Source organism: Cryptotermes secundus, unplaced genomic scaffold, assembly GCF_002891405.2.
Source record: "Cryptotermes secundus unplaced genomic scaffold, Csec_1.0 scaffold20, whole genome shotgun sequence".
In the NCBI taxonomy this organism is placed as follows: Eukaryota; Metazoa; Arthropoda; class Insecta; order Blattodea; family Kalotermitidae; genus Cryptotermes; species Cryptotermes secundus.
In genome coordinates, this window is record NW_019744406.1 from 241847 (window position 1) to 267219 (window position 25373).

At 41.7% G+C, this 25373-nt stretch overlaps 2 protein-coding genes across 3 annotated transcripts in view; one reads left to right on the plus strand and one right to left on the minus strand.

The window, feature by feature from the left end:
• The window catches only part of LOC111874632, a 627779-nt gene that overhangs the window by 198018 nt on the left and 404388 nt on the right, over nucleotides 1-25373 (minus strand). The gene's annotated exons all lie outside the window — the stretch shown is intronic.
• The window catches only part of LOC117283114, a 6023-nt gene continuing 966 nt past the window's right edge, over nucleotides 20317-25373 (plus strand). The window contains exons 1-2 of the mRNA XM_033755539.1: nucleotides 20317-20469; nucleotides 23219-23435. Coding sequence (XP_033611430.1) covers nucleotides 20356-20469; nucleotides 23219-23435 — 331 coding nt within the window. The 5' untranslated portion in view covers nucleotides 20317-20355. The remainder of the gene's footprint in view (nucleotides 20470-23218; nucleotides 23436-25373) is intronic.

The following is a 25373-nucleotide window of genomic DNA, read 5'->3' on the forward strand; positions in this document are numbered from 1 at the left end:
AAAGATAGACTGTGTCCGCCACCAGGTGAAAGGATGAGACGGCACTTGTTCATTGGATTAATTAGGAAGAGAGCCTAGGATATATCTGTGATCCGCTGAGGTACATTTTCTCAAGTACAACGATCTTAACGAGTGATTCATATTGCTTGATATGAATACAACTTTATCTGGTTGAATGAGATTTCCTGGAGTTCATATGTAGAGGCAAGTTCTCTTCCGAGATACCAGACACGTCATTGAAACAGCTGAAGGGTTTCTGACTGCTTGCAATTAGTGAATTAGTAGCTCTCCAATTAATTGGGTCCTTATCGGCTTCTAAATCAGTAGAGATCCTGTTATCAGAGGTCCCTGCTGGACAACCGCCTTAAAAGCCATGACACCAGGTGTACGCAAACCCCGCCATTTCGATCTTGAAGTAACAGACTCGTAAGCAATGAGAACAGACACAACAGAACTAAACAGACGGAGAATTTATAGAACCAGCATTATGTGACATGACACATTTCTAGACAATGCCCGAAATACACGCAAGCAACAACGGAAAAGGTACTGTAAGAAGTGCTATGTGATCTGCGCCATGCCCAGTGCTGGTAACGGACCAATGAACATTCAGCCTGACACGTGACACGTGTTTTCTGGTTCCTATCCTGAGCCAGATCGATCCAATCCATACCATCCCATACTATCCCTCTAACTTCCATTTTAATATTGTTCACCAATCTACGTCTTGCTCTTCTCCACGTTGGATTCTTTATAAACACGAGTTTAAGTATTTATAGCATAGTGGAAACTATATGTACCATCTGCTTTATCGTCAAAAGACCGAATTTTGCCCACAGATTGTATTTGTGTGTTCCGCAAAAACGATGACTTCCCTAGCAGTCGTAAATGCCTGGTCTTTGTGATGGAGATGAAATATATTTTATATGAGACGGGAACCAAGGTTTTATATATTATTTAGACAATTTTCAGCCTGCAAAGGGTTAGTTTTATATACTAACCATTTCAGTGGGAAAACCTGAAAGAAAAAACCCACTTGGGAGAGCCAGAAAGCGATGTAAGGATAAGGCATCTTAAGACACAGGACGTGAGGGCCAGGACTGGACAAAATTGGCCCTGAACAGGCAGGGTTCCTCGAACACGTTAATGAAACTTTGGACTCCGTAGAAAGCAGATACTTTTTTATGCCTGTGGGACGGTCTTCCGAAGAACTGCGCTCAGCGGATTGCACAGGACACGTCGGAAACAGTACAGATCAGCAGGACCTGGCGAGAAGAGTGACTGGATTATCAGGGTTCCACTGCTGACAGAGGCAGACATTGTTCAGAAAAAAAAATACGCCGTCTGGATAGTATTTTTTGTGGGTTACTTCACAACGTCGTCAGTAGCTGGATTACGTAACTCGAATAGGATGCCAGACGAATCATGAATTGAAAAGGAAGAAGTCGTTCCCTAACCCAGATAATATCCTAGAATACCCTAGAAAACTCAGGACACCCGGTGCCTTAGCCGGGATTCGAACCGAAACTTCCATGATATGAGTCCCTAACGATACCGCTATGCTAACCCGCTGGGTTGTGGACAATACTAAAGTGGATCTTTGGGAAATAGAGTGTGAGCCTGTCGACTGGATTATGCAGCGTAAGATAGGGTCCAATGGAGGAGAAATTTCTTGACTAGTTGAGCGACCATCAGTTTGTTTAGAAAGATGCGAACTCTTTTTTTTTTTCTGTTGCCACAAGCTCCGGGGTCCACTCTAAACTTTTCGGCTTAACTTCAACGAGCAGAGAAGACGCGACAAGAAGAGAAACACATTTCGACTGGCGACTGTGCCACACTGAACAAGCAAGGGAACATTACTGCTCATTCAAGTACACTTCTCAGACGTTACAAGCAGACTGGGAAAACATGCAGCCCCAGTCATGCTTCTTCCTGACCGAAACAGTTCCATTCGATTGGTGTCAACTGGCTCATGCAATTACTAGCTAATCTACCCGCGGTAGTGAACACGTATAATTAGTGAGTGTAGTGTACTGAGAAGTTATAACTTTGATCTCAACCAAATTAATATGAACTAATAGAATTATATGGAAATTAATCTCTTTCAAGACCAAATTGTAATGATATTCCGTATGTTCAATTTAATATTCTAGATACAGGGCATATAATGTCACACTCTTACTAATTGTCACATTTCTTTCAATAATTAGTATAATGAAGACTGGAAATTTCCAGTCTGCTTTACCGTTTCTCATGGTGTTGTCGCTTGCAGAATTCTTATACTTTTTCTTCTACCCTGAAGATGGGGGCGATACGTTCCTCCGAAACGTCGGTTAACACCACATATACACGGTGCCAAATCCCAGAAGACTGCTTTCTTCATAGTCACTGCCGTGAAAGCCTCAAATCTTACAATTAGTATAATGTTTTGAAATATTAATTCACCTTTCCTCGCCCACTGGTTGTATCTCAATAGACATCGTTTATTTATTGTGTCGTGCATGTTACCGTGTATGCCAATTGTGCAGTCACTCAAGAACTTCCCAGCATTTTATGGACCCGAAGATTCATTACCGTGTTCACAAAAGCCCTCCGCTGGTCCATATCTGAGCCAGATCAACCCAATCTATATCATCCCATCCTATCTCTCTAAGATCCATTTAATATTGTCCACCCACCTACGTCTTGGTCTTCCCAGTGGTCTCTTTCCTTCCGGCTTTCCCACCAATACCCTATATAAATTCCCCCTCACGCCCATTCGTGCTACATGCACAGACCTATTCTTCTACTGTATGTTACACCTCTCTCGCTCTCTCTCACACACACAACGGGTTATGACAAAATACTCTGTGTACTGTACATACTGTATACATATACATATTCATAAATCGATCTTATGAACTGGCCATTACAGAGTTTTGACATGCAGTGCAATTAAACTGGATTGTTCTCTACACCCCAGCGTCCGGATTGCCTCTGGGGCCCACCCAGTCTCATGTCCAATGGGTACCGGATGTATGCCTCCCGGGGATAAAGCGGCAAAAGCGTGAAGCTGATCATTCATATCCATCTGGTGCCGAGGTCAAGCATGGTGGAGCTATACCTCCACATCCCCATGCGTCTTCATGGCATAACGCTGAATTCATTAAGAACAGGAACAACTTTCAACTATTTCACGTTTAGTACAATGCAGATATCCAGCTTAAAAATCATTGAGTACATCTGTCCTCGTCCCATATATATTACAGCGAACATGTAGGAAATTGGAATTATTTTAAAATCCGGTGTGGGTAACTTGCGCGATAAATGTGGGGAGTCGACACGTAGCGAAGAACCAGAAGAAGTTATTGTGCAAGTTTTCCTTCACGAAACCCCTGAGGGTAGAGACAAGGAGAGCTCAGAAGCCTAGACCTTTGACCTTACAGAAACCCGGATGTGCTCGTATTGGGCACTAGCTTCCTGTAGAACAGTCAAACTCCAAATAGAGTTTCAGTGCTTAGAGAAAGAAAGCATATGGCCTTTTATTTCCTCAAGATGTGTGTAAGCATAACACAGACGGTATAGCGACAGGCTAGGGCTGCAAGGCAGGGGGTTCGATTCCCATGAGGGGCAGGATACTTGTCTTCTCTGCAGCGGCTGTGGAACCCCCCAAGCCTCATAGCCAGTGGGCACCGGGGTTCTCTCCCCAGGGGTAAAGCTATCGGTACGTGAAGCTGACCACTTACCCCCATCTAGTGCCGAGGTCAAGAAAAGTGGAGCTATACTTCCACTTCCCCATACGTCTTTATCGCATAACGCTTAATTAATTAAACAAAGAGACAATTTTACCGTTTATTTCCTTAAGTATTTTCTATGTTAAATACGAAATTAAAAAGGTTCACAAGATGTTACACATAACGTTGTACCAGGTTTTAATGTTACTGCGTTAGTTAATTCCTGTTGCTACCTCTGGAGCAGAGGGTTCATTTCACCTCAGTTTCTTAATCTTACAGACAGTCGGTAGGACTCCTTGAACGGGGGATCAGCCCTATAACAAGGCCACTGTCTAAACAGGGCAGCACAAACAAAGAATACACGCAGGAAGATAACCATTCCTCGAGTGGGATTCGAACCAATGTTTCCAGTAACTCAGCTTGCAAGTTCGTGCCATTCAGATCGGCAGTGTAACTGCGTACTGGTTTGACACTTCAATGAAATGGACTAATAACAAAACAAACTTCAAGAGTGTACTGAATATTGACGTCAAATGGCTGTTCTCCCTCTTAGCATCCGGAAGGTCTCGAGTTCAAATCTCGAAGTGAAGACCGGTCACACTGACCTGAGATTTTTAAAGCATTTTCTCAGTCCTTCCACATAAATGTAAGTATCATAGGCCCAACCGTTTCCTTCTGCAGCCTTTCCAATTCATTATTCACAGATCATCCAATCACTGGATGACATATGAGGACTGTTCAAAAGAAACCCGCTCGAAGATTGTTCCGGACGATGGTGTAGCTACCCCGAAGAGATCTGAACTTTATGGAGAAAACAAAAATATCTTGCCCACACCGGGAATCGACTCCCGGCTGTGCAGCATGTAGCCTAGTCTCTATATTATCTGACCTATCCAGGCTCCACAGGTGGGCACAAGCAGGATTAGGATATTTTGGCATCGGGTGATTTATTTATTCTGGGATACAACGCCGGAAAATACGTTGAAAGTCAGCCGATGTTTCGGTGGACCCAATCGCCTCCATCCTCAAGGTTGAACAATGAACCAAGTAAGAAAACTTTTCTCCTTTAATGGTGTGAGAATGAGTCCACTTGTTACTGCGGTCACTACTGGCATTGTACCAGCCCCTGATGATAGGTGATGGTGACTGTGGAGCAACTGGTGGAATGAAGATTGGCAGGAGAAATCGAAGTACTCGGGGAAAACCTGCCCCAGCGCCATTTAGTCCGCGTTTTCCTGTAATGCTACGTATTTTTGGTAGGAAACTACTACGTAATTAGTGGCACTGGAAGGCCTACTGGGCCGCGTAAGCATTACGGCTGTCACAATACATTCCTACACGAGATATCTGTCCATATGGCTTTTGTAGTTCTAAGTTGATGAACATCGAAAATTTTAAACTCAGCTTGTGTGTTTTATACACGTTTCTAACAATACGAGGGAGCACAACCTTGCCATTCTGGCAAAAAGCTTTGCTTTAGATGATTACGTGTCCTCAGCTACAGAGATACATCCCAAATGGAGCATTAAAACTGTCTATGCCCTCTAATTAAACCTGTGTGGAAACCGTGACAAAAACAGGTTTAACAGTGAAGTTAAGTAATATTTTACAGAAATATATGTTATATTCAATATTCTGTAATTATAATGCTGTCTCATAGGACGGCAGTCTCATGAAAGATAATTATATTACTGTAGAGCGGCACAGTGCTCCCCGCAGGACAAGGATGTTTCATGAGGTCACAATAGTAATGGCTCTGAAACAGAGATAGCAGCACTTGTATTATGTGATGAGCAAACAATTGAAGCCGGAGATTCGTAATTGAATCCAGACCACGAGAATTTTCTACAAAGTTGGAGACAAGTAAAAGGGTGAAGGTTGGAAGAGAGAAAGAAGATAAAATAGAGACAAAGAGGGCGGAGTATAAATAAAGAGATTTAGTGAAGTAAATTGGACGAAAATTGTGGTTTTTCTCCCTCTCAGCAGAGCAGTGGAAAGCACTATAATGAAATGTGAATAAAGGTGGTCCACCCAAGAGTAAAGAGAGCGCACATTCTAGCCGCTTCTTAAAGACGTCATGATGTTATAAGACATAGGAACGATTTATCAAAATGACGGATGGAGTTGTCCTGTTTCGGTTGTGGGGATTCACCCCGATTCTTCCTTTTTTCGAACATCAGAGCCATCTCTGTTCCTTGATAAGAACAACACGCGAGATCACCTTCTACGTGCATCTAATTTAATTTCTTATGCTTATGAAATGGTATTATAGCGGGGTAGCGACCTGAAAATAGACAAGGAAACAACATTCGCTGCTAGGCAACAGATTTTTAATGAGCTAGTATATGCGGCCGTTGCTGGGTAACGCATTCGCGGGCAGGCATGTTCCCATGGAGATGACTGGGCAAAAATGAAAGAGCTGTGTTTTCTACGTGGTGCGTGCCGAGGGGTTCAAGTAACTAGGCTGAGTCGTATCATAAGATACGTAAGGTAGGCATGATCTGCTCTGTAAAGCCTACACTAACAGAGGGCTTGTACATAGTGCAATAGGAACAATTTTCAGTAACGAGCTATATGTACGATACGTGCACTTGACAAAGGGCCAAGCATAATGATAAGGGACAAACTCATCTTATCAGAGAGGATGTTACGTAAGGGCTATTATCGCAGGGTTCACTGGTGGGGTTCGGGGGGGTTCTGGTCGTGAGTGACATCGGGCTCGACGCCAAGGCAAACTGACTGTAGGTAAACCGCCAGTTGTAAAGTACACGTAACTTTGACTTTGGGCTTAATCAGTTACCCTATGTGGAGGCGGGTTCGAATACCTCCACCGTAGCCCTGCGGGTGGCAGGAGGCGACGAAAAGGGAACGCAGTGCCTCGGAGTACAACTGGGCCACCCGGTCCCTAGCGGTTATAAATAGAGGACCTGGCCCTCCAGGTTGGGGGAGTCTCGAATCTAAGAGTGTAAAATGTGGTCGTGTGTCCCGCGGGACTCGGACGTGAGAATGATTGCGCTGGCGAGGGCCAGCAGCAATTGTAAACGGAAGACCCATCCACGCAAGCAAATATCCAAGATTGGCTTGAGGTGAATGAAGTAAACCCTGGATTTCAGATTTTTGTCTTTTTGCATTTTCTAAACAAACGTTGTACAGTGATATTTTATTATTTTCATCAACACCACCTATACTGTTATTAAAGTTCGAATTTTTTATCTAAGTTTTTATCCTTTAGGTCTATCATTTGCGTCATCACTCCGGATTATCGAGGTTTTACTGTATGTATTTTTTTTTCATTTGAGGAATACAATACCTTTTTAAAATTATTTCCTGGATTTTTTTGCACTTCCTGTAGCAGCTATTACTAACGTTTACAATTTGGGAATACACTACGGTCAAGAATAATTTTTTCCTTATTCTCACAACCATAAATTCGGCTATATACAAGCGGAACAGCCCATAATATCTGTCGTATTCTCACAACGACAGACTCTGTTTTGTAGGCTAAAGAGAGATCAGCCAGCAGGGGCGTGGAGGTAGAGAAGTGAATTATCTTCACGCGATAAGTGAGTATCTACATACGATTCCACGTGCACAGGCGTTTCCATCGATTCCAAAATCAATTATACACAACCCCCAACACCTCTGTCTCCCTGGTGGACCCTCTGTAATCCTACTTGCACAGACACACTCGCCCTCTACGCCTCTAGGTTAATCTGTCTGAAAGAGTCGGAGAGCTAAACTTGCCCCTCTTCCTCTTCCTAATTTCTCGGTGGAGATTATGTTTTATCCCATCTGACAACGAGGCTGCTACTCTCTCTCTCTGTCTCTCTCCCTCTTGCACAGTCTGTATCCTATGTGGCTGCCCTCTCTCTTCTACACATACAGAATACAGAACAGAACTGAACTGAACTGAACTCGTCAAGAAGAGCGTTCCAAAGAAATTCATTTTAATGATCATCTTTTAGGAGAAGGTTCAAGTCTCTATTGAAATGAATGAATATATACTGCGAAGGAATATGACCATTTGCTAGGCAGCGCTTCGATAAACACAGCAGGAAAGCAGGAATAACAACAGAAGCGGAAGTTCATTTGCTAAGCAACGGCTCAAATAGTTTCCTGTGGAAAAGGATAACACAGAATAAGAGCGGAACAGTTTAAGATGGTGACCCATATTCGGGCCGCCTGGAAGTTATAAAAAACTCATACATTCAGTTGTAGGATTGTGAGACGTTGAGGATCCCACATTTTCTCTAGACGATCGGCTCGCAGACGGCAGTGAGGTTGTCAACCTTATGCGACGGTTGCCCTTTACCCCCAGGAATATTCCTGGTACTCATTTCTGTTAGAGGATGGGCTGACCCCATGGCCATAGTGTGCTTGGAAGGATTAGGTCAATTGAAAAATCCAATGACTTCTATCGTGAATCGAATCCGCGACCTTCCGGCTTGTAGCATAGTGCCTCGACCAACTACGCTACCACGTGCCACAATAAGATACGTGCAATTAAGATACTGACGTGTAATATGTGAGTTAATGAGTCAAGCGGAATAGTGGAGCTTAGGACAGGAGTGGTCAACTTCCTGTACCACAAAACGTAAACACTAACGGACTTGACAAAGTATTCCAGCGTTGAAGACACGGACTATCTACAAGCCTATAGGTCTATTTGCATTTATTACGAAGATGTATTAACGGTCATATGTGCAAGGTTGTGTGAAGTCTGTCCCTTGTCAACACAGAATGGTGTGCGACCAGGTAGCCAACAAAGCAGGTAATTTTACAGAGTATTCACGAGGAGGGGCTATGCTACAAGCCGGAAAGTCGCGGGTTCAAGTCCCGACGAGGTCATTGGATTTCTTCAGTTGATCTAATCCTTCCAGCTGCACTAGGCCCTGGGGTTTACTCAGCCTCTAACAGAAATGAGTACCAGGAATTAAATAAATAATTTTCCTGGGGAGTAAAGCGCGGCCGGCGCGTAAGGCTGACAACCTTACCGCCATCTTTGAGCGATTGTCTGGATAATGTGGGACCCTCAACGTCTCACAACCTTATGGGCCTTCAGGGCCTGGTAGAGGGATAGCTTTACTTTTTTTTTATAGCGGAGCATTAGCCGGTTGGTTTTTGTAATGGAGATGTAATGTGTTTTCTGTGAGGTACGAACTGAATTGTTATATATTATTTAGAATAAATTCTGGATAACACGTGAAGAGGGGAAAAAACCCAGTGTCTGGGGTTATATCTGGGTCGTTCCTGGGGGATATAAATACGGGGAACCGGTCCTCCAGTCTGGGGGAATCTCGAATCTGAGACAGTAAAATTTGGTCATAAGCCCCGTGGGACTCGCACCTGAGAATGACTGCGATGCCGAGGACGATCAGCAATTGTAAACAACAGACTAATCCTCTCGTCAGTGAGAATATTACATAAGGGCTATGAAAGTAAGTATTCAGTTGAAAAAATTTGTTGGACGTGAGTCTCGAAGGGCTTGTAGCCAAGATGAACTGATCAGCGGTAAACCGCTAGTCGTAAAGTAACTCTAACTCTGACTTTGGTTAACACTTAATTGAATTGTTGGTCCCAGAAAAGGAGGGGAATTTCTAGACTGGTTGAGTTGACACCCGCTTCTGAAAATGGACCGTCCAGTGTAATTCTTTATGCCAAAGAGGATGAACACCAACTGAGCAACGTCATAAAGCGACTTACGAACATTACCCAACGCAGGGCTCCATGATGCAGTTGGAAATTTAGGTTCTGGAAGCTTCCCAAACAGAAAGACGCGAGAGAATTTGGTGCAGAATATGGACTATCGACGGCCACACTACATACATGACCGAAGTCCTTATAAATCATACAGGCTGGAGATTTAGTTTGCAGCGCGAGAGATGTAGAAGATCATAGTGTGATGCAATGAAAGGAAGAGAAATGAGGGCAGAGCATGTACGTTCATCATGATAAAAACCACGCATAAGCCACCTGTGCAACAACGCACAGCGACCTCACCTACTCGTAGAAGTAAGCCCATCTCAAGACTTCAGCACTTCTGAAGCCTCACATGCGTTGTCATGCTCATGGCTCTATTCACAAGAGGAAAATATGGTCAAACTTTCTTGTTACATCGACATCCTTTAAGTGAATCATAATATAAAATGCATTATGGGGTAGATCAAGTTCATCCACCCGTCACTTCGATCCTGATATGCTAAGAGCGTGGAATTTATTGACTGACGCTTAGGTTACGTAACGGCGCTACTCCAGTCGCGAAGGTTACGTGACGTCATATGAGATGGGAAGAAGATTAACGGCTAAGAAATTTTATAGGATTTTTATAATCTTCGTGGTCTGTATCAAGATAACATTCCGGCATTCGCATTGACAGATTTAAGAAATCCACGGAAAACCATAAGCGATAACTAAGCCAGGTTTTGAACCGGGTACAATTAAATTTTATTCTGGTAAGAGTAAAGATGTTATCCCTGTAATACACATCTGCTAGACAATCGGCTCAACAGATGTGAGATGTCAAGATGTCAAGAATGTTGGAGTTATGCTTCCACTCCCCCATACTTCTTCATGCGACAGTTTAATCAATTAAACAACGGGACAACTTAATACTGACTCGGTGGTTAACATCAAATTTTCGTGTTTGGGAGCTCAGGAGTTTGACTCAAGGGGGAACTTGAGATAGGTTATTGGAGCCTTCCTCAGTCGCTCAAATCTTAAGTTCCAACAATGCCACTGGGTATGCCATTATTGCTAACATTCAAGAATTCATTAATTTATCATTTGCAGTCACCCTGGAAATACAAGTGACATGAAAGATAGTTAAATATCGTAAGAATCAATGGAAATATCAGTGGAAAATTTGGTCTTGCAGATGTAGTGTAGTGAGGTCTAGTAGTAAGAAGATACGTATATAAAATACAGAGCGCGTTGTTTATTGACGCACAAAACTTTGACACAACGTAAAGAAGCCAGAACTAGTGTAGTGTAAATTAATGTTAAAATGCACAGAAATAAAAATAGTGTTTGTTTCCCTGATAAAATATCACGGGGTCTTGAGCTGCAACATATGTAAGAACATAATTAGGCAGCGAGTCTTGAAATTAATCATGAAAATATAGAAGTGAAAATGTCGGGTGTTAAGAAACGTACATTATTCTTGTTTTGTAGGAATAAATTATGAAGGAATGAAAGAGGTGAAAAAAAGGTTCATAAAGAAATATAAATTAAATACACCCTCCTAACATCTACGCTTCAGTGATGTTAAAACATTTAATTCAAAATGTGAAAGCGAATTCTAACAAATCACCTTTAAATTAAAAAGAAAGCACTGGCGAGAAAAGAAATATGACGATAAAAGACATAATATTCATGAAAGAAGTACAGTTACTTAGCAATACGCTTACAGTGTTTCAGGCATCATAACAAAATACACATTAATATTCTAAATACATAACTTGCGTTCGCACGGAATCTCGGATCAGAAAAGAATATAATTTATCGTTACAGGAACAGAAAATTCTGAAACCCATAAACGGAATACAGCATTTTAAACATAACTGTACTAAAGCAGGGCGGTATCACAATTTGTGACAAAAGTAGCATGAAGTAAACAAATCCGTACACCAGTCACAAGGATAAATAATTGCATTTATGTTGGCAGTAAATTTCACTCTGATATGTTAACAGTATTTTCTTATTTGATAGGCCCATGGGTCGATCCGAACTGAATATATGATGATGGTCTGCATCTGTCCAACTATTCTACTCACGTTCAACATGGCAGAATGCGCACTGTTTGTCGAATAGACGCCCCTTCAGTTTTCAAGGTCACGATCGTCTCCGAGCTTTCTACACGCGTAACAAAAGAAGTGTGAGGACATGTCCGTCGAAACATTTTCTACCTGTCTCTTTGTTTTACGTTCTTCGCAACTGGTTAATATCAATTGTGTATATGAAATCCTGATTTCCTGTCGGTGTTTTGTCATTTACCTGTTTCCTGCCTCTGACCTAATAGAGAACATGGGGAGAAGAGGAATGTATGTAGGATATTGGTGGAAAAGCTAGAAGGAGAGAGACAGCTGGGAAGACCAAGTCACAATGGCTGGACAATATTAAAATGGATCTTGTAATTAACCTTCGGGTTCCATAAGATGCTGGGAGGTTCTTTGAGTAGCTGCACAATTAGCAGCTTCTCAAGAAGGGCTCAGCTCCATGAGTAACTGAGTGAGTTACCTGACAGAGAACACCAAATTATTATGAAATTTACTCCTTACTTTCGTCATTGTGTATTTTAGTTAAGGCCGCTGAAGCTATGAGTACTTCGAGACTTTTTGGGCCTGATTCGAATCCTTATCCACAAATCTGCTTTATTTTCGTACGTGTACTTCAATTTCTTAGCTGGAGCAATAGGTCTGTTCTTTGTTGTGATACTGGAAACAGGAGCAACAATATACCGGAAGTTGGTGTGGTACTTCAGTTTATACAAGAAATGCCGGAAGAAGACGAGGTGCATTTCGAAAGAAAATTTCACCTTTCTTTTCCCTTTCTCTAATTTCGGTCCATCTCTTCTTCCTTTCATTAATTTTCTTTATTTCCGCCCTTCTTCTTACTTTCCGATCTTATTGCTTATGAAAATGCGTATAGTTTTCTAGATGCTTTCCAACGACTGGGTATAACCTGAAGATGGAGTCGTATGTTCATTCGAAAGGTTTGTAATCACCTAACAGACTACACGGTTTCATAGCCCAGAATACAATATAAATTTTCAGTGACGTTTAAACCTCTTATCTCTTCTTACTTGCTCGTGTCTTCTCTTCCTTCTTTGTCCTTCCTTTCGTTTTTCTCTCTCCTGTTCTTATATTTCTGTCTACATTATTACAGGAAACAGAGAGCAAAATCTTGTGCACTTTCCAACATCTTCTCTAGTTCTCGTAACTCTGGGTACAGCCGCGCACACAACTGCACACGTGTGAGGAACTCTCCTCTTCTGGCCTCATACTCGTACTTGTGTCAGCACGGATGTTGTAACGAAACTCTCTTGAATATGGTAAAGGTAAAGCTATCCGTATAACATGCCGTCGAGGCTCCCACATTTTCTAGACAGTTGGCTCACAGATGGCGGTAAGGTTGTCAGCCTTACGCTGACGCCCGAGGGGTCGGATTTCGAATCCCTATAGGGGCTAGAATTTTTCCTCTCCGCGTCTTCCAGACAGCTTCTGGGGCCCACCCAGCCTTCTACCCAATGGGTGCCGAGGATAAAGCGACCAGGATGCGAAGCTAGCGACTTACCTCCAACTAGTGCCGAGATCAAGTTTACGTGGCTCTCTACATCCACTCCCCCATACTCCTTCATGTCGTACTGCTTAATTATTTAAGCAGAGGGACAAATTTAAGTACTTATTTTACATTATGAACCTTATGAAACTCCGTTGTTTTAGCCTGCAAGCGAACTATACCGACCGAGCCTGTCGGCGAAGCTAGTGCCAACTTTAGCGGATAGAGGGTGTCGCGTGGTCAGCTCAACAAACCCCCACGGCCGTTAATTTCGGTTTTCTAGACCGGAGCCGCTATTTCCTTGAAATAGCTCCTCAATTATCCTCACGAGGTTGAGTGGACCCCGTTCCAGACCCACTACTGCTCAGAAAATCTGGTAGCGCCGGGAATCGAACCCGGACCTCTGAATCTGTAGCCAGGAACTCTGACCATTAGACCATAGAGGCCGTCCTGTACAGTTAGCACTCAGAATTGTTCGTCCTAAGCTTCGCTGCAGACCACGCATGCGCTATTAATTGCTGAGGCTTAAGATTCTGTATTAGTTTATATGAACACAGGCAATATTTACAGAGAGGCTATATCCCAGAAGCTCTGTTCATAAATTGGCTTCCATTAGGAGATATAAGCTACATTTAAACCAAGTGATGTTACATGAGCGAACTGCGGAACACTGTTTCTTTTGTGATGTACAGTTTCGAGAGGTGATACACTTCCACTGGACTTGTGAAAACAGAAAATGGGTACACTGAACTCCTGTTGTGTGTATTCTAATGAAACTGATGCAAAACACACGAACTAAAAATTCAGGGGAAGATTAAATTAACTAATCCTTACTCAAAATCCTACTATTTCTAATTATGCATTCCGTATAGTATGAACAGATTTTTTCAAATCAGATTTCTTTACCATTGGTCAACACGTTTTATGCTTTTTATACGAATCACATGATAAAACAGTGGGGACAATTTTTAATTTATAAAGTATTCCGTCTGCAATACAACAAAGTCGGTCCTTTCTTAAAAGACATTAAAATATATTTAATTCACTAAAAAGCGTTTGTTAAATATTTTAAAATGTCATTAGCTATACACAGTCGTTGTTCTTGTGACTACATGGTTCGGCCACACATGGGCCATCATCAGGCAACACTTATTATCTGGGGAGACCACTGCGCTGTACACTTTGTCTTTGTACTCTCTGGCACGTTGTTGTTGTTGTTGATGTTAATTTGCTTTGTAGGATATTTTCATCGTATTTCTTTTAGCGGCTATTTCAGTGTTTTCCTTTAGTATCGGTCACTTCAGTTGTGTATGTTCCTTGTAGGATGGAAGAACACAGTTTTCTTCATAAGCTGACAGTAGTTGCGTAAGTAAAAAAAAACCATCCTATTCGTTTCTTAATCCGAGGACTCATTACCGTGTTCACGAAAACGTATTCTGGGACAGAAGACTCATACCCACATTCCCACATCCTATTTTCATAATATACATTTTAATATTATCCTCACGCTACGCCTAGTTAGAAAGTCATGAACGAAGCAGTCTTTTCACTTCAATGTTTTCGACCACCTTTTTAAGATCAAACATTTCTCACCTCTTATACGCGAGCCACATGTCTATCATACTTTATGCTCCACAGTTTGATCACCTGAGTATTATTCAGTGGTGCGTGTAATGAAACTCCAAGGACAAATTAACGGGATTCGTAATTCATTTTCACAAAAGAAAACAACTAAGTATCTCAGACAGGCAGCCTAATATTTAAATTTATTTGTATTATAACCGTCAACACAACACGACGAGAGGTATGGAAATATCTTCAATGGAGATTTTACTTATTTACTACAAACATACCTATGCTACATGTTTCGACCACAATTTTGTCATCATCAAGTCTTAAATGAACTTATCTCAAGTAATTAAACACATTGGGTATTAGCTGACAGATTGCTGTGTTGTAGCAAATATATGTAGTTATTATAGGATTCTGACGATGGTGTATAACACAATGATATATTGGGTTTTTGGACTTTATCCATCGTCCTGGTTTTTAAGATAAGTAATAAAAACACGACGTTTCGGAAANAAATTATATAAAATGACATGAAAACATAATCATAAAAATTGAGATTTAAAATTTCAATCAGACATATGTTGGTATGCTGAAGGGGTTTGTTGCATTATTTCCCTCTATGTTGCTTAGTTCACAAGTACAGTTTTGTGGGATGCGATGTGTTGATAATTTGTTGCATTTCTCTTGGTTACCTAAGTTATATATTTTAGAGCGGATCTGAGTGTAGTCCCTACTAAGTTCATGCAGTTGCATAAAAAATAAAAAGCAAATAAATATCAAATATTATATACACAACAGGATGCAATCCATAAAGGCAACCCACTCTTCTGATGATGCAGTGCACATTTGGCTTGGGAACACCTATCTCAGTCTTATTTAGTTGAGACTTATCTCACAAGCCAGGGCCGCGCCATAGCTCAAGCGGTTAGTCGCTGGCTTCCCACCGCGGCGGCCCGGGTTTCTAGAAGTATGAACCCCACAGCGCTTGAAAACACAACCACAAAACGACAATTATTTCTAACAGTAAAGTTTCAACGGAACTAAAAAAAAATATATATACAAACCTAATTTTTTAGATCAATTTTGACAATATTGGTATTTCCAACGAGGTAAATATGATATATAACTAAATTATTCTTTGAATATAAGGAATTAATGCTCTATTAAGTTTCAAAAATTTCTTATGATCTTGTAAATTATAAAATATGTTTGAAAAAAGAGATGAAAATTTTTAATATCGCATGAAATTGGTGATGGAAGAATTCAAAGAAATACGCATACAAAAAAAAAAATCATATTATGGTCAGTGGAGTACTCATAACAAGCATCGGTTATTACATTTTTAGGCTTCGGCTGAAATACTCGCAAAAGCAGTACGCGATATCAAACAGACTCAAACAGAAGAGAACACTGCAATGTACAACCATTTCTTCTGATATTTACATTCGAGGATGTGTGCTCGAAAATTCATGTAGATTTTTTGTTTTAACTAAAGTAAGAGTTCTGATATATCCACATGACTCTAAATCACCTTTTATGACAGGTTTTTATTCAGATATTGCAGTATCGAGTTTATTATCCGTCCAGCCGTAGCGAAATTTCATGTACACTGCCTGCCAGAAAAGACCATGGATACGCTGGCTGCTAGGAGGACCCACGGGTACACTGTCTGCTCGGGAGACACATAGATACACTGCCTACTCGGGGGACCCAAAGATACTCTCTCTTCTAGGGGGAACTACGGTTGCACCCTCTGCTAGGACTCACGGATACGCTCTCTGCTACGGGGACTTACGGGAACACTGTCTGCTAGGGGGACCCATGGATATAGCGAAGGGTATACGTACGGCAGATTATACATAAGCCAGATATAACAACTTAAATTCTGTAAATGTATAATGTAGCCGTGACCAAGTCATATACCCCAAAATACATATGTGCCTCAATTTAAATATAATTTGAAATGTTGCAGTTTTGTTTCACTGACTTTCATCAAACACCTGTCGGCTATCAGAGGCTCTTTTATAAAAAAAAATGCAAAAAACTTTCGTGCCTGGAGACAGTCTCTTTTTTTCAACTCTCAGGACGCGCCATATCATGACAACAAAAGACCCGTCTAATATTGGAAAGGGGAATAAAGGAGGGAATAAACTGAAACAGCAAATAGGACTTAAGAGCGTCTCGCAATGCTCCACAAAGTGCTTCACTCCTTCAATTAGGTCGAATATTCCCTGCTTCGCATGTATGCATTATTTCAGACAGTGTAATGAGCACAACTTGAGTTGATCCACTAATTTAACATGTAATTAGATTGCCCTTCAAATGCTTCGCATAATAAAGAGGAGTTTACAACGGCGCCAAACCATAGAAAGTGAGGTTATGTGGGGCAGTGCGAGTCATGCATCCCAGGCGACACCACTTGTGAATAGCAATGAGCACGCAGGCCAGTAACTCAAGTCAGTGCATTTCGTTTATACACGATGTCCTGTCTTAACTGGGAATAAAGACATCTGGCCCCATGGAAATGTGATAATCATATGAAGCACAGCCCTTCTTCGGGAGCTCAGCTGATCAAGAAATTCCCTGATTTTATGGTCGCATTTTATGCGAATCTTAAATAATGCGATACAAAAAAATTGTAATAAAGTATAACTTCATGCGCAAAGTTTGAAATAATGTAAACTTGTCTTGAATTATGCGAGGTCTTCAGGGACGCATGACGTGTAGTTGAATTTTTATTAGCGCTAAAATAATTTAGTCTGGAGGCAGGCAGTAACGTAGTTGGTTCAGGCATTATTATACAAGCTGAAAGGTCGCGGGTTCGATTCCAGATACGGTCATTGGATTTTTCAATTGACCTAATCCTTCCAGCCGCACTATGGCCCTGGGTTCGACTGAGCCCCTAACAGAAATTAGTACCAGGAATCTTCCTGGGGGTAAAGGACGACTGGTGCGTAAGGCTGACAAACTCACCGCCATCTTTGAGGCGGATTGTCCAGATAATGTGGGAGCCTCGACATCTCACAATCTTATGAGCCTACATGGCCTGTTACAGGGATACCTTTACTTTTACCTTTCTTTACGTTAAGCTAATTTAGTTATATATTCCAGTAGTGACGCCGCGCCATAGCTGAAGCGGTTAGTCGCTGGCTTCCCACCGCGGCGGGCCGGGTTCGATCCCGGGTCTGGTCAAGTGGGATTTGTGGTGGACAAAGTGGCGCTGTGGCAGGTTTTCTCCGTGTACTTCGGTTTCCCCTGCCAATCTTCATTCCACCAATTGCTCCACAATCACCCTCACCTATCATCTGGGGCTGGTAAACTAGGCCAGAAGTGGCCGCAGTACAAGGGACTTAGTCCCACCCCACTAGCAATATATATATATTCTAGCAGTTACAAACAGTATAGTATAACTTTTTATGTATATGAAATTCTAAAGACAGACCATTTTAGTGAGGGAATACACTTTTCTTTTCACTCCATGACCCACAGAAATTATGCTTTGGAGGTCACAATAATGACGCGAGTCCAACAGACCAGAGATGTGAAATGCTAAGTCAACCCCACGAACGATAGAATAGTTTAAAAAACTGCAGTGTAGATTTTTCTGTGTGGGCATGTACTTTTAACATATTTAAAAATATGCAAGTCGATGGAGTCACAAATAAGCTGGAATAGGCTAATATCTAACCTTTGCAGTGAAGATGAAGAAAACAAATGCCCTTTCACTTGAAAGCCAACAGAAACTTATAATCACACTGTGTTAATTAACGTCAATGAACGCTGTGTATGTAGTTACCAAGAGTTAAACATTCAGGGTAAGATGTATATATTGCGTGTAAGAAGAGGAGCAACTTCGAGACTAGCCTTTGTGCTAGCCAACAGAGTGCGGACGGTGGATATATTGTACAGTGAGCTTTGTTGTAGCCATGCGCAAGAGGCGGTTTTCTCCGCTACGCTGAGAGGTTACCTCGCAGATCCTATCAACAAACTCTTCTGCCGTTTGCCCTAGAATGGCAGTAATGTAGGCCCCACACGTCGCTATGCTGACCGGAATACGAACCGCTCGGTATTATGGTGTCACGCTGCCGTGAGGAAAGCTCTCCAGGATATCAGACCTAACGCAGCTTTTAACAGTAAAGTATTAATCTTCAAAGAAAATTTGAATATATTTATCTAAACTACCTAAATAACACTCATTGGAGCTGAGCCCTTCTTGAGAAGCCGCAAACTTCACAACTACAGGAGAATTTCCCAACACTTGATGCAACCCGAAGTTTCATTACCGTATTATATGGTTAAAGGTTAGCCGTCACCAACACAAATTATGAAGGCTAACCTCAACCATATAAGTTGATGACAAACAACAGGATACACACTAACACACTATGAAGATAGTTTCTTCGGCGTGTTCACAAAAGCCCTTCTTTGGTCTTTATCTCGAGCCAGATCAATTCAGCCTATACCGCCCCATCTTATATAAGATCCATCTTAATATTATCGTCCCATGTATGTCATTGTACAGTTCCAAAACTGTTGATAAGAAAGAGATAATATGTACTGTTCTTAAGACCCGTATTTATTGTTCATGTGACAAAGTTGGTACAATTTACCTAGTATAATATATCTTCGGGGTGTTACGCGGTAGCGTAGTGGTTAAGGTACTATGTTACAAGCCGGAAGGTCGCGGGTTCAAGTCCCGATGAGGTCACTGGATTTTTTCAATTGACCTAATCCTTCCTGGGGTTTACTCAGCCTCTAACAGAAATGAGTATCAGGAATTAATTAAATAATTTTCCTGGGGAGTAAAGCGCGGCCGGCGCGTAAGGCTGACCTTACCGCCATCTTTGAGCCGATTGTCAAGGTAATGTGGGATCCTTAATGTCTCACAACCATATGGGCCTTCACGGCCTGTTACAGGGATAGCTTTACTTTTTTACCTAATATATCTTCGAAAATTCTGCCGTCAACATCAAAACACTTTGCAACTCGTGTGAGGACACGGCGTGTTGCTCGTATGTACAGTGTACCGTACAGTGAAACAGCTCTGTCTCGGAAACCGTTCGTATTAGGATCTATGAACATATTAATATTTTTTGCTTAGAATGACCGATACTATGACCTCCCAGAATTTTCACCTTTCCTCCTGGGACATTCTGTATCGCTGTAGTTATGACACAGGTAGCGTAATGACTGCGGTTATCTCTTTCTAAGGGGCCCAATGGAGTATGTCTTCCGCCCCCCCCCCTAATCTGAGGACGAAAATAGATCCAGTTTCCGAAAAATTCGTTTCTCTAATTTTCTTATTTTAGAATTCCATACGATACACAAAGTCTAAGAACCTAGGAATTCCGAGTGCTCTGCACCGTCGTCAGAACTCGTTAGATTCTACATGCTTAAGATCCATTCTGCATAACCACTTTCACATTATAAAGTCCCACAGTGATGTTCTCCATTAGAACATACTTTGTTACTGAACCTCAAGAGGCCTCGTCTTCGTTCTAATATTCGCTATGTGGTTTACGTTCCTTCTGTAGGCGTAGGGCGCCGACGGAATATTAAACAGTGTATCCCAAACTGGGGTGAAGGGGAACGACACTTCCTCAGGCACCGAGGTATAAAGTCCGCCCCGTGATTTATTACAGTCACAATCGCGAACAAAAACTCTGCCTAGTCACAGCTTAGTAGTGTCTTCACAATGGCTCTCAAACTGAGCGTTTGCTGTGTGGTGATACTAGCGTCTCTAGCGGTGGCACAGCCAACCAAAAATAAGGTTTCGTGGAAATTTGAATCTGCCATGGAACAACTGCGAAGTGAATGTGTACAATCAAAGAGTGATTCGGCTCTAGCGTGTTTCAAGTATAAAGTGTTTAGCGCCATTGATGAACTATTCAAGAATGATTCAACAGAGGTGAGTGAACATGTATTCTGGCTCTATGAGGTCTCGGATTATCAAGGCGGTGAAAAATTATATTTAGTTCTTCTAGGTTATGACACAGTATAGTTCTATGGGGGAGGGACGTGGTAGTATAGTTGGTTGAGGCACTATTCTAAAAGGCGGAAGGTCGCGGGTTCGATTTCCGATGAAGTCACTGGATATTTTCAATTGACCTAATCCTTCCAGCAGCACTATTCTCTAGGTTCGACTCAGCCTCTAACAGAAATGAGTACCAGGAATCTTCCTGGGGGGTTAAGCATGGCCGGAGCGTAAGGCTGATAACCTCACCGCTATCTATGAGCCGATTATCTACAGAATGTGAGGGCCTCGACATTCCACAGCCCTATGGGCCTTAACGGCCTTTTACAGGGATAGATTTACCTTTTACCTTTATATTTTTTACGTAAGATCCAAAATTTCGTGAATATGCTATATGAATAGCGGGTGACTCTAACACTGGGTTCTGCTTTTTCAAACGACAGCCTAATATTAGGAGTGTTAGTAAAGTACGTATTAAATTCCTGGGGTCGTTTTGGCAAAACATTCGTAACACTGCGTTCTTTTTCAAAAGCCGCCACATACAAAAATACATCTGGCGTTTCGGAGAACGGACATTACCTTCATATTCAGGTAAAAAGCACAATCGATCGAATCCCATCTTCGGGTAGGAAATAGGGAGTGTCTGCAGATATTTGGCCCAACAGAGTTAGTTATGTCAAAATACAATCATGCTTATAATAGTACATTCTATCATCTGTACGGCTTCCAACCGCGATCCTAGGTCATGACATGTGGGATTTGTTGTGGATAAATGACATATTTTTTTCTAAATTTTACATTTATCTTTTTTGTCTTGTACCGAAAATGTTATTTATTGATTACATCTCTTATACTATCTCATAAACTTCTTTCTGTTCATAGAAATTGAATTCAGTGTTTCAGAAGTTATCTACCCCTCCCCCCTTTCAGAAGTCCATGTTTCTGAGCCTATAAACAAACTGAGAAATGTCAAGGTCTTACCAAATCTCAATGCAATTTCTCCAATTCCCTTTTTATTTCCAGTCCTTTCTGTTCCATATACAGGCTCCTTTCCTCTTATACAACTTTATTATTGAAGCCATTAAATGTAAAATCGATAGTCTTAATGTTCAAGAATTCATTACTTTCAGCTACGTGCCATTTCCTTGCGAGCATTAAGGTCGACGTTCAAACTGTAAATTGGGTGTCCGTAAAGTCTGTCTTTCCCTTTATTTAGAGCCTGCTGAATAAAAAAAAGTAAAGCTATCCCTGTACAAGGCCGTGAAGGCCCATAGGGTTGTGAGATGTTGAGGGTCCCACATTATCTAGACAATCGGCTCAAAGATGGCGGTAAGGTTGTCAGCCTTACGAGCCGGCCGCGCTTTACTTCCTAGGAAAATTATTTAATTAATTCCTGGTACTCATTTCTGTTAGAGGCTGAGTCGACCCCAGGGCCACAGTGTGGCCGGAAGGATTAGATCAATTGAAAAAATCCAATAACATCATTGGGACTTGAACCCCTGACCTTCCGGCTTGTAGCATAGTGCCTCAACCAACTACGCTACCGCGTGCTGAATTTAGAACTAAATTATATAAGCCACTGAGCATTGCTAATTCTATGTGATACGTTATTTGGAACAATTCTTTTCATTTATATTGTAGCATGTAGAGCCGTTTCTAGCCAGTGTCTAGGTAAACACGTTCCCGCGGTAACGGATACGCATGCAACAATAGAGATACTGTTGCAAACGGTGTTTTCTACTCGGTCTGCGCAAAGGGGTTATAAGGAAAACTGAAGCAAGAACAAATAGTTGGAATGGAGCCGCCGTTCAGAGAGGACTTAAACCGGAAACAGAGGAGTAGCTAATGTTAGAAGCCGTTACGAGGAGACGGATAATGGAGACTGTAATAGACTGAGAACACTAGTCTGTGCGCCTTAGTGAACTGTAAAGAGTGGACCTTAGCGATGGCGTTACAATTAAGCGTAAGTACTAGTTATGTGTTAGAGTGTTCAATAAATCCAATACTCAATCCCAAACCCCGTCGAGTGTTTATATAATATAATATATTATATATAATATACGTGATAATATATTCCGAGGAAACATTCAATACCGCATTGAATGTGTCTAATAAGTGAGTGCAAATTCTTATCGAGACAAGGGTGGCCAGATTCTTATGAATCCATTACCGTGCAGGACTATATGGAGGAAGATATGTCGAGAAATAAATGTTTTTCCAGGTTCGAATATCAAATGTTTTACGTTTTATATCCGTTTGTGACATATTTACTGAATCTCCCTCGCAGTAACGGAGATGGTTACGTCACCGCGAGAAAGTTACTAGATTCTACTGTCAGCATACTGGACTTTTCTTCAGTAAGGTCGCCTACTCAAAGCATGATGTACACACGGAGGTTTTCCAGACAACAGCACATTCTGGGATATAACGCAGCCAAGCAATAAACCAGCGTGAAGCAGGCAGGAAGCAAGCTCTACTTGATACCTTCTTTATGATGGTTTCTTGCTTGGCTTATTTTGAATCCTGAAGATGGAGGCGACATGTTGTTCCAAAACGTCAGTTCACTTTCAACGTACTACACGACGCTATATGCCAGAAGAAAGAAATCTTCAGACAAAACGTTATCCCCACAACACGTACAACGCAGTTCAGTGTAACTCAGACGCGCTTTGCTTGTGAACAGGTGTCAGAAGCTGTGTCCGTCGTGCGCAACTCGGCACCCGCTGACGAGGGCCATGGGATACTGGAACAAGTGCAGGGTTATGTGCAGACCCACGATGTGATGGTGAACCTGCCGGGAGACTCACAGCTCACACTGTCTTCACGGAACATCAACAACGGCGAGCTCAACCTCAGCCTCAAATTCGATCAAGAAGATTCAGCCGACAACCTTACTGAGGGTAAGCACGATAAAGAACAGCTTATAAAATTGTTGGTCGCACCCCCCTAGAGGAAATCTACCTGTTCTAAAGGGGGTTGCCGACTTCTCAAAAATTATTTAAAAAATAATTGTATCCAAGCATGAATTCGACAGTTGAACCGGGGTAGCTCAGTCGGTACAGCAACTGCCTATGGGCTGGACGACCGAGGGGCCGGAGTTCGAGTACCGGTTGGGTACTCGAACTTCACTTCTCCACTTCGTCCAGACCGGCTGTGGGGCCCACCCAGACTTATCCAAATGGTACCCAGGGGTTAAAGCGGTAGGGACGTGGAGCTGACCACTCATCTCCAACTAGTGCCAAGGTCAAGAAAAGGTGGATCTATACGTACATCCACTCCCCCATACGTCTTCATGGCGTAGTGCTTAATTAGTTAGGCACAGGGACAACTTTACCTTTTTTTACAAATAGGAAAGTCAGTAAATATTCAATATATATATGCTTTCAATAAAGAGAAGAAATGGGGTAAGTGGTGGGCTTTTGTCAACACTGTAACGAACCATCGGTTTTCATTAAGTTTTGGGAATTTCTTGTGTGGCTGAGAAATTGTTGTCTTCTCAAGAAAGACTTGGCTTCACTGAGTTATTTCGGTTTCTGAAAATGTAGCTAAAGCCGATGAAATATTTCGTTATTATATAAGATTATTTTGGTATCTTTCTGTAGATGTATCGTACAGAGGTTGAAAAGCTATTTAGGTTTTCGTGTTGCCACCGTACAGCCTTGTAGAGACAACAGTGTGCAATACTGCATTTTATCTCTTAGCGGAAGATCTGGGGCATTCGACTAAATTTATGTATTGCATTATGCAGTATCACAAACATGAAGAACTCCTTGTATTGAAATAGGCTGGAATACCGACCAGGAAAAATTTCGTGGTTTTCGTTAATTTGTGATAGAAGACAATCGTTTTCATAAACAGCACTGCTTTCACAAAGTACAGTCCCTCCTCTGATGGAGTTTACAAATTTATGTGCAACTGAAATAAAAAAAAAATGGACGAACTGAAAGTGCATATTTCTAATATTGTCATATTTTCCTTGAAGAAACAACAGATCCCTCACTCAGTGTATTAAGCGTTATGGAAGTGGAGGTTATTATTCGAGAAACCAGTCATTTTGATCCCTTTCACGAATTCCTATAAGCTCTCAAATATATTCTCCTCCTATCCAGAAGACGAGGAAGAAGACGTAAGAAGATGCTGGATGACCTTGGGGAGTGATGAATGAATATTATTCTAGAATAATTTCCTGGCATATTAACTGCATCTATGTAGCAGAGAACTTGTGAACGTTATATTTCTCAGCTATTCAACAAATTGCCTTCTTTTTAAGGAACCCGAAGGTTCATTACGATTTTCTCAACAGCCTGGCTCTGGACACTATCCTGAGTCAGTTGCATACAAGCCACAGTCTCAAACCCTATTTCTCTAAGGTCAATTTTAATATTATCCTCCCCTTTTAAGTGGTCTCTTCTTTTAAAATGTTCCGACTAAAATTTTTTATGCCGATCACAGTGCCCGAGGTGGTCTAACTCATGAACAGTCTTCGCCCCCTAAAACGCTGTGATCGAGGGTTCGAATCCAACTCAAGGCATGGATGTCTGTATTTGTGTTGTTCTGTGTGTAGGCAGAGGTCTTACGTCTGGCTGATCCCCCGTCCAAGAGTCCTACTGACGGTGTATAGATTAAGAAACCGAAAAAGCGGCGAAGATCCACAAGGGCTGTAGAGCCATGGATAGAAACTTTTTTTAATAAATTTATTTTAAAATATAGGAAACATCACAACTTTTAGGAAGAGGGTTAGGAAAGCTGTTGCAAGTACAGCGGCCTTAGGCGGAGTTGAATGAGTCAAGTGAAATAATGTGAAGTGTCCTTGTTCGAGTGCAGTGAAACGAACACAA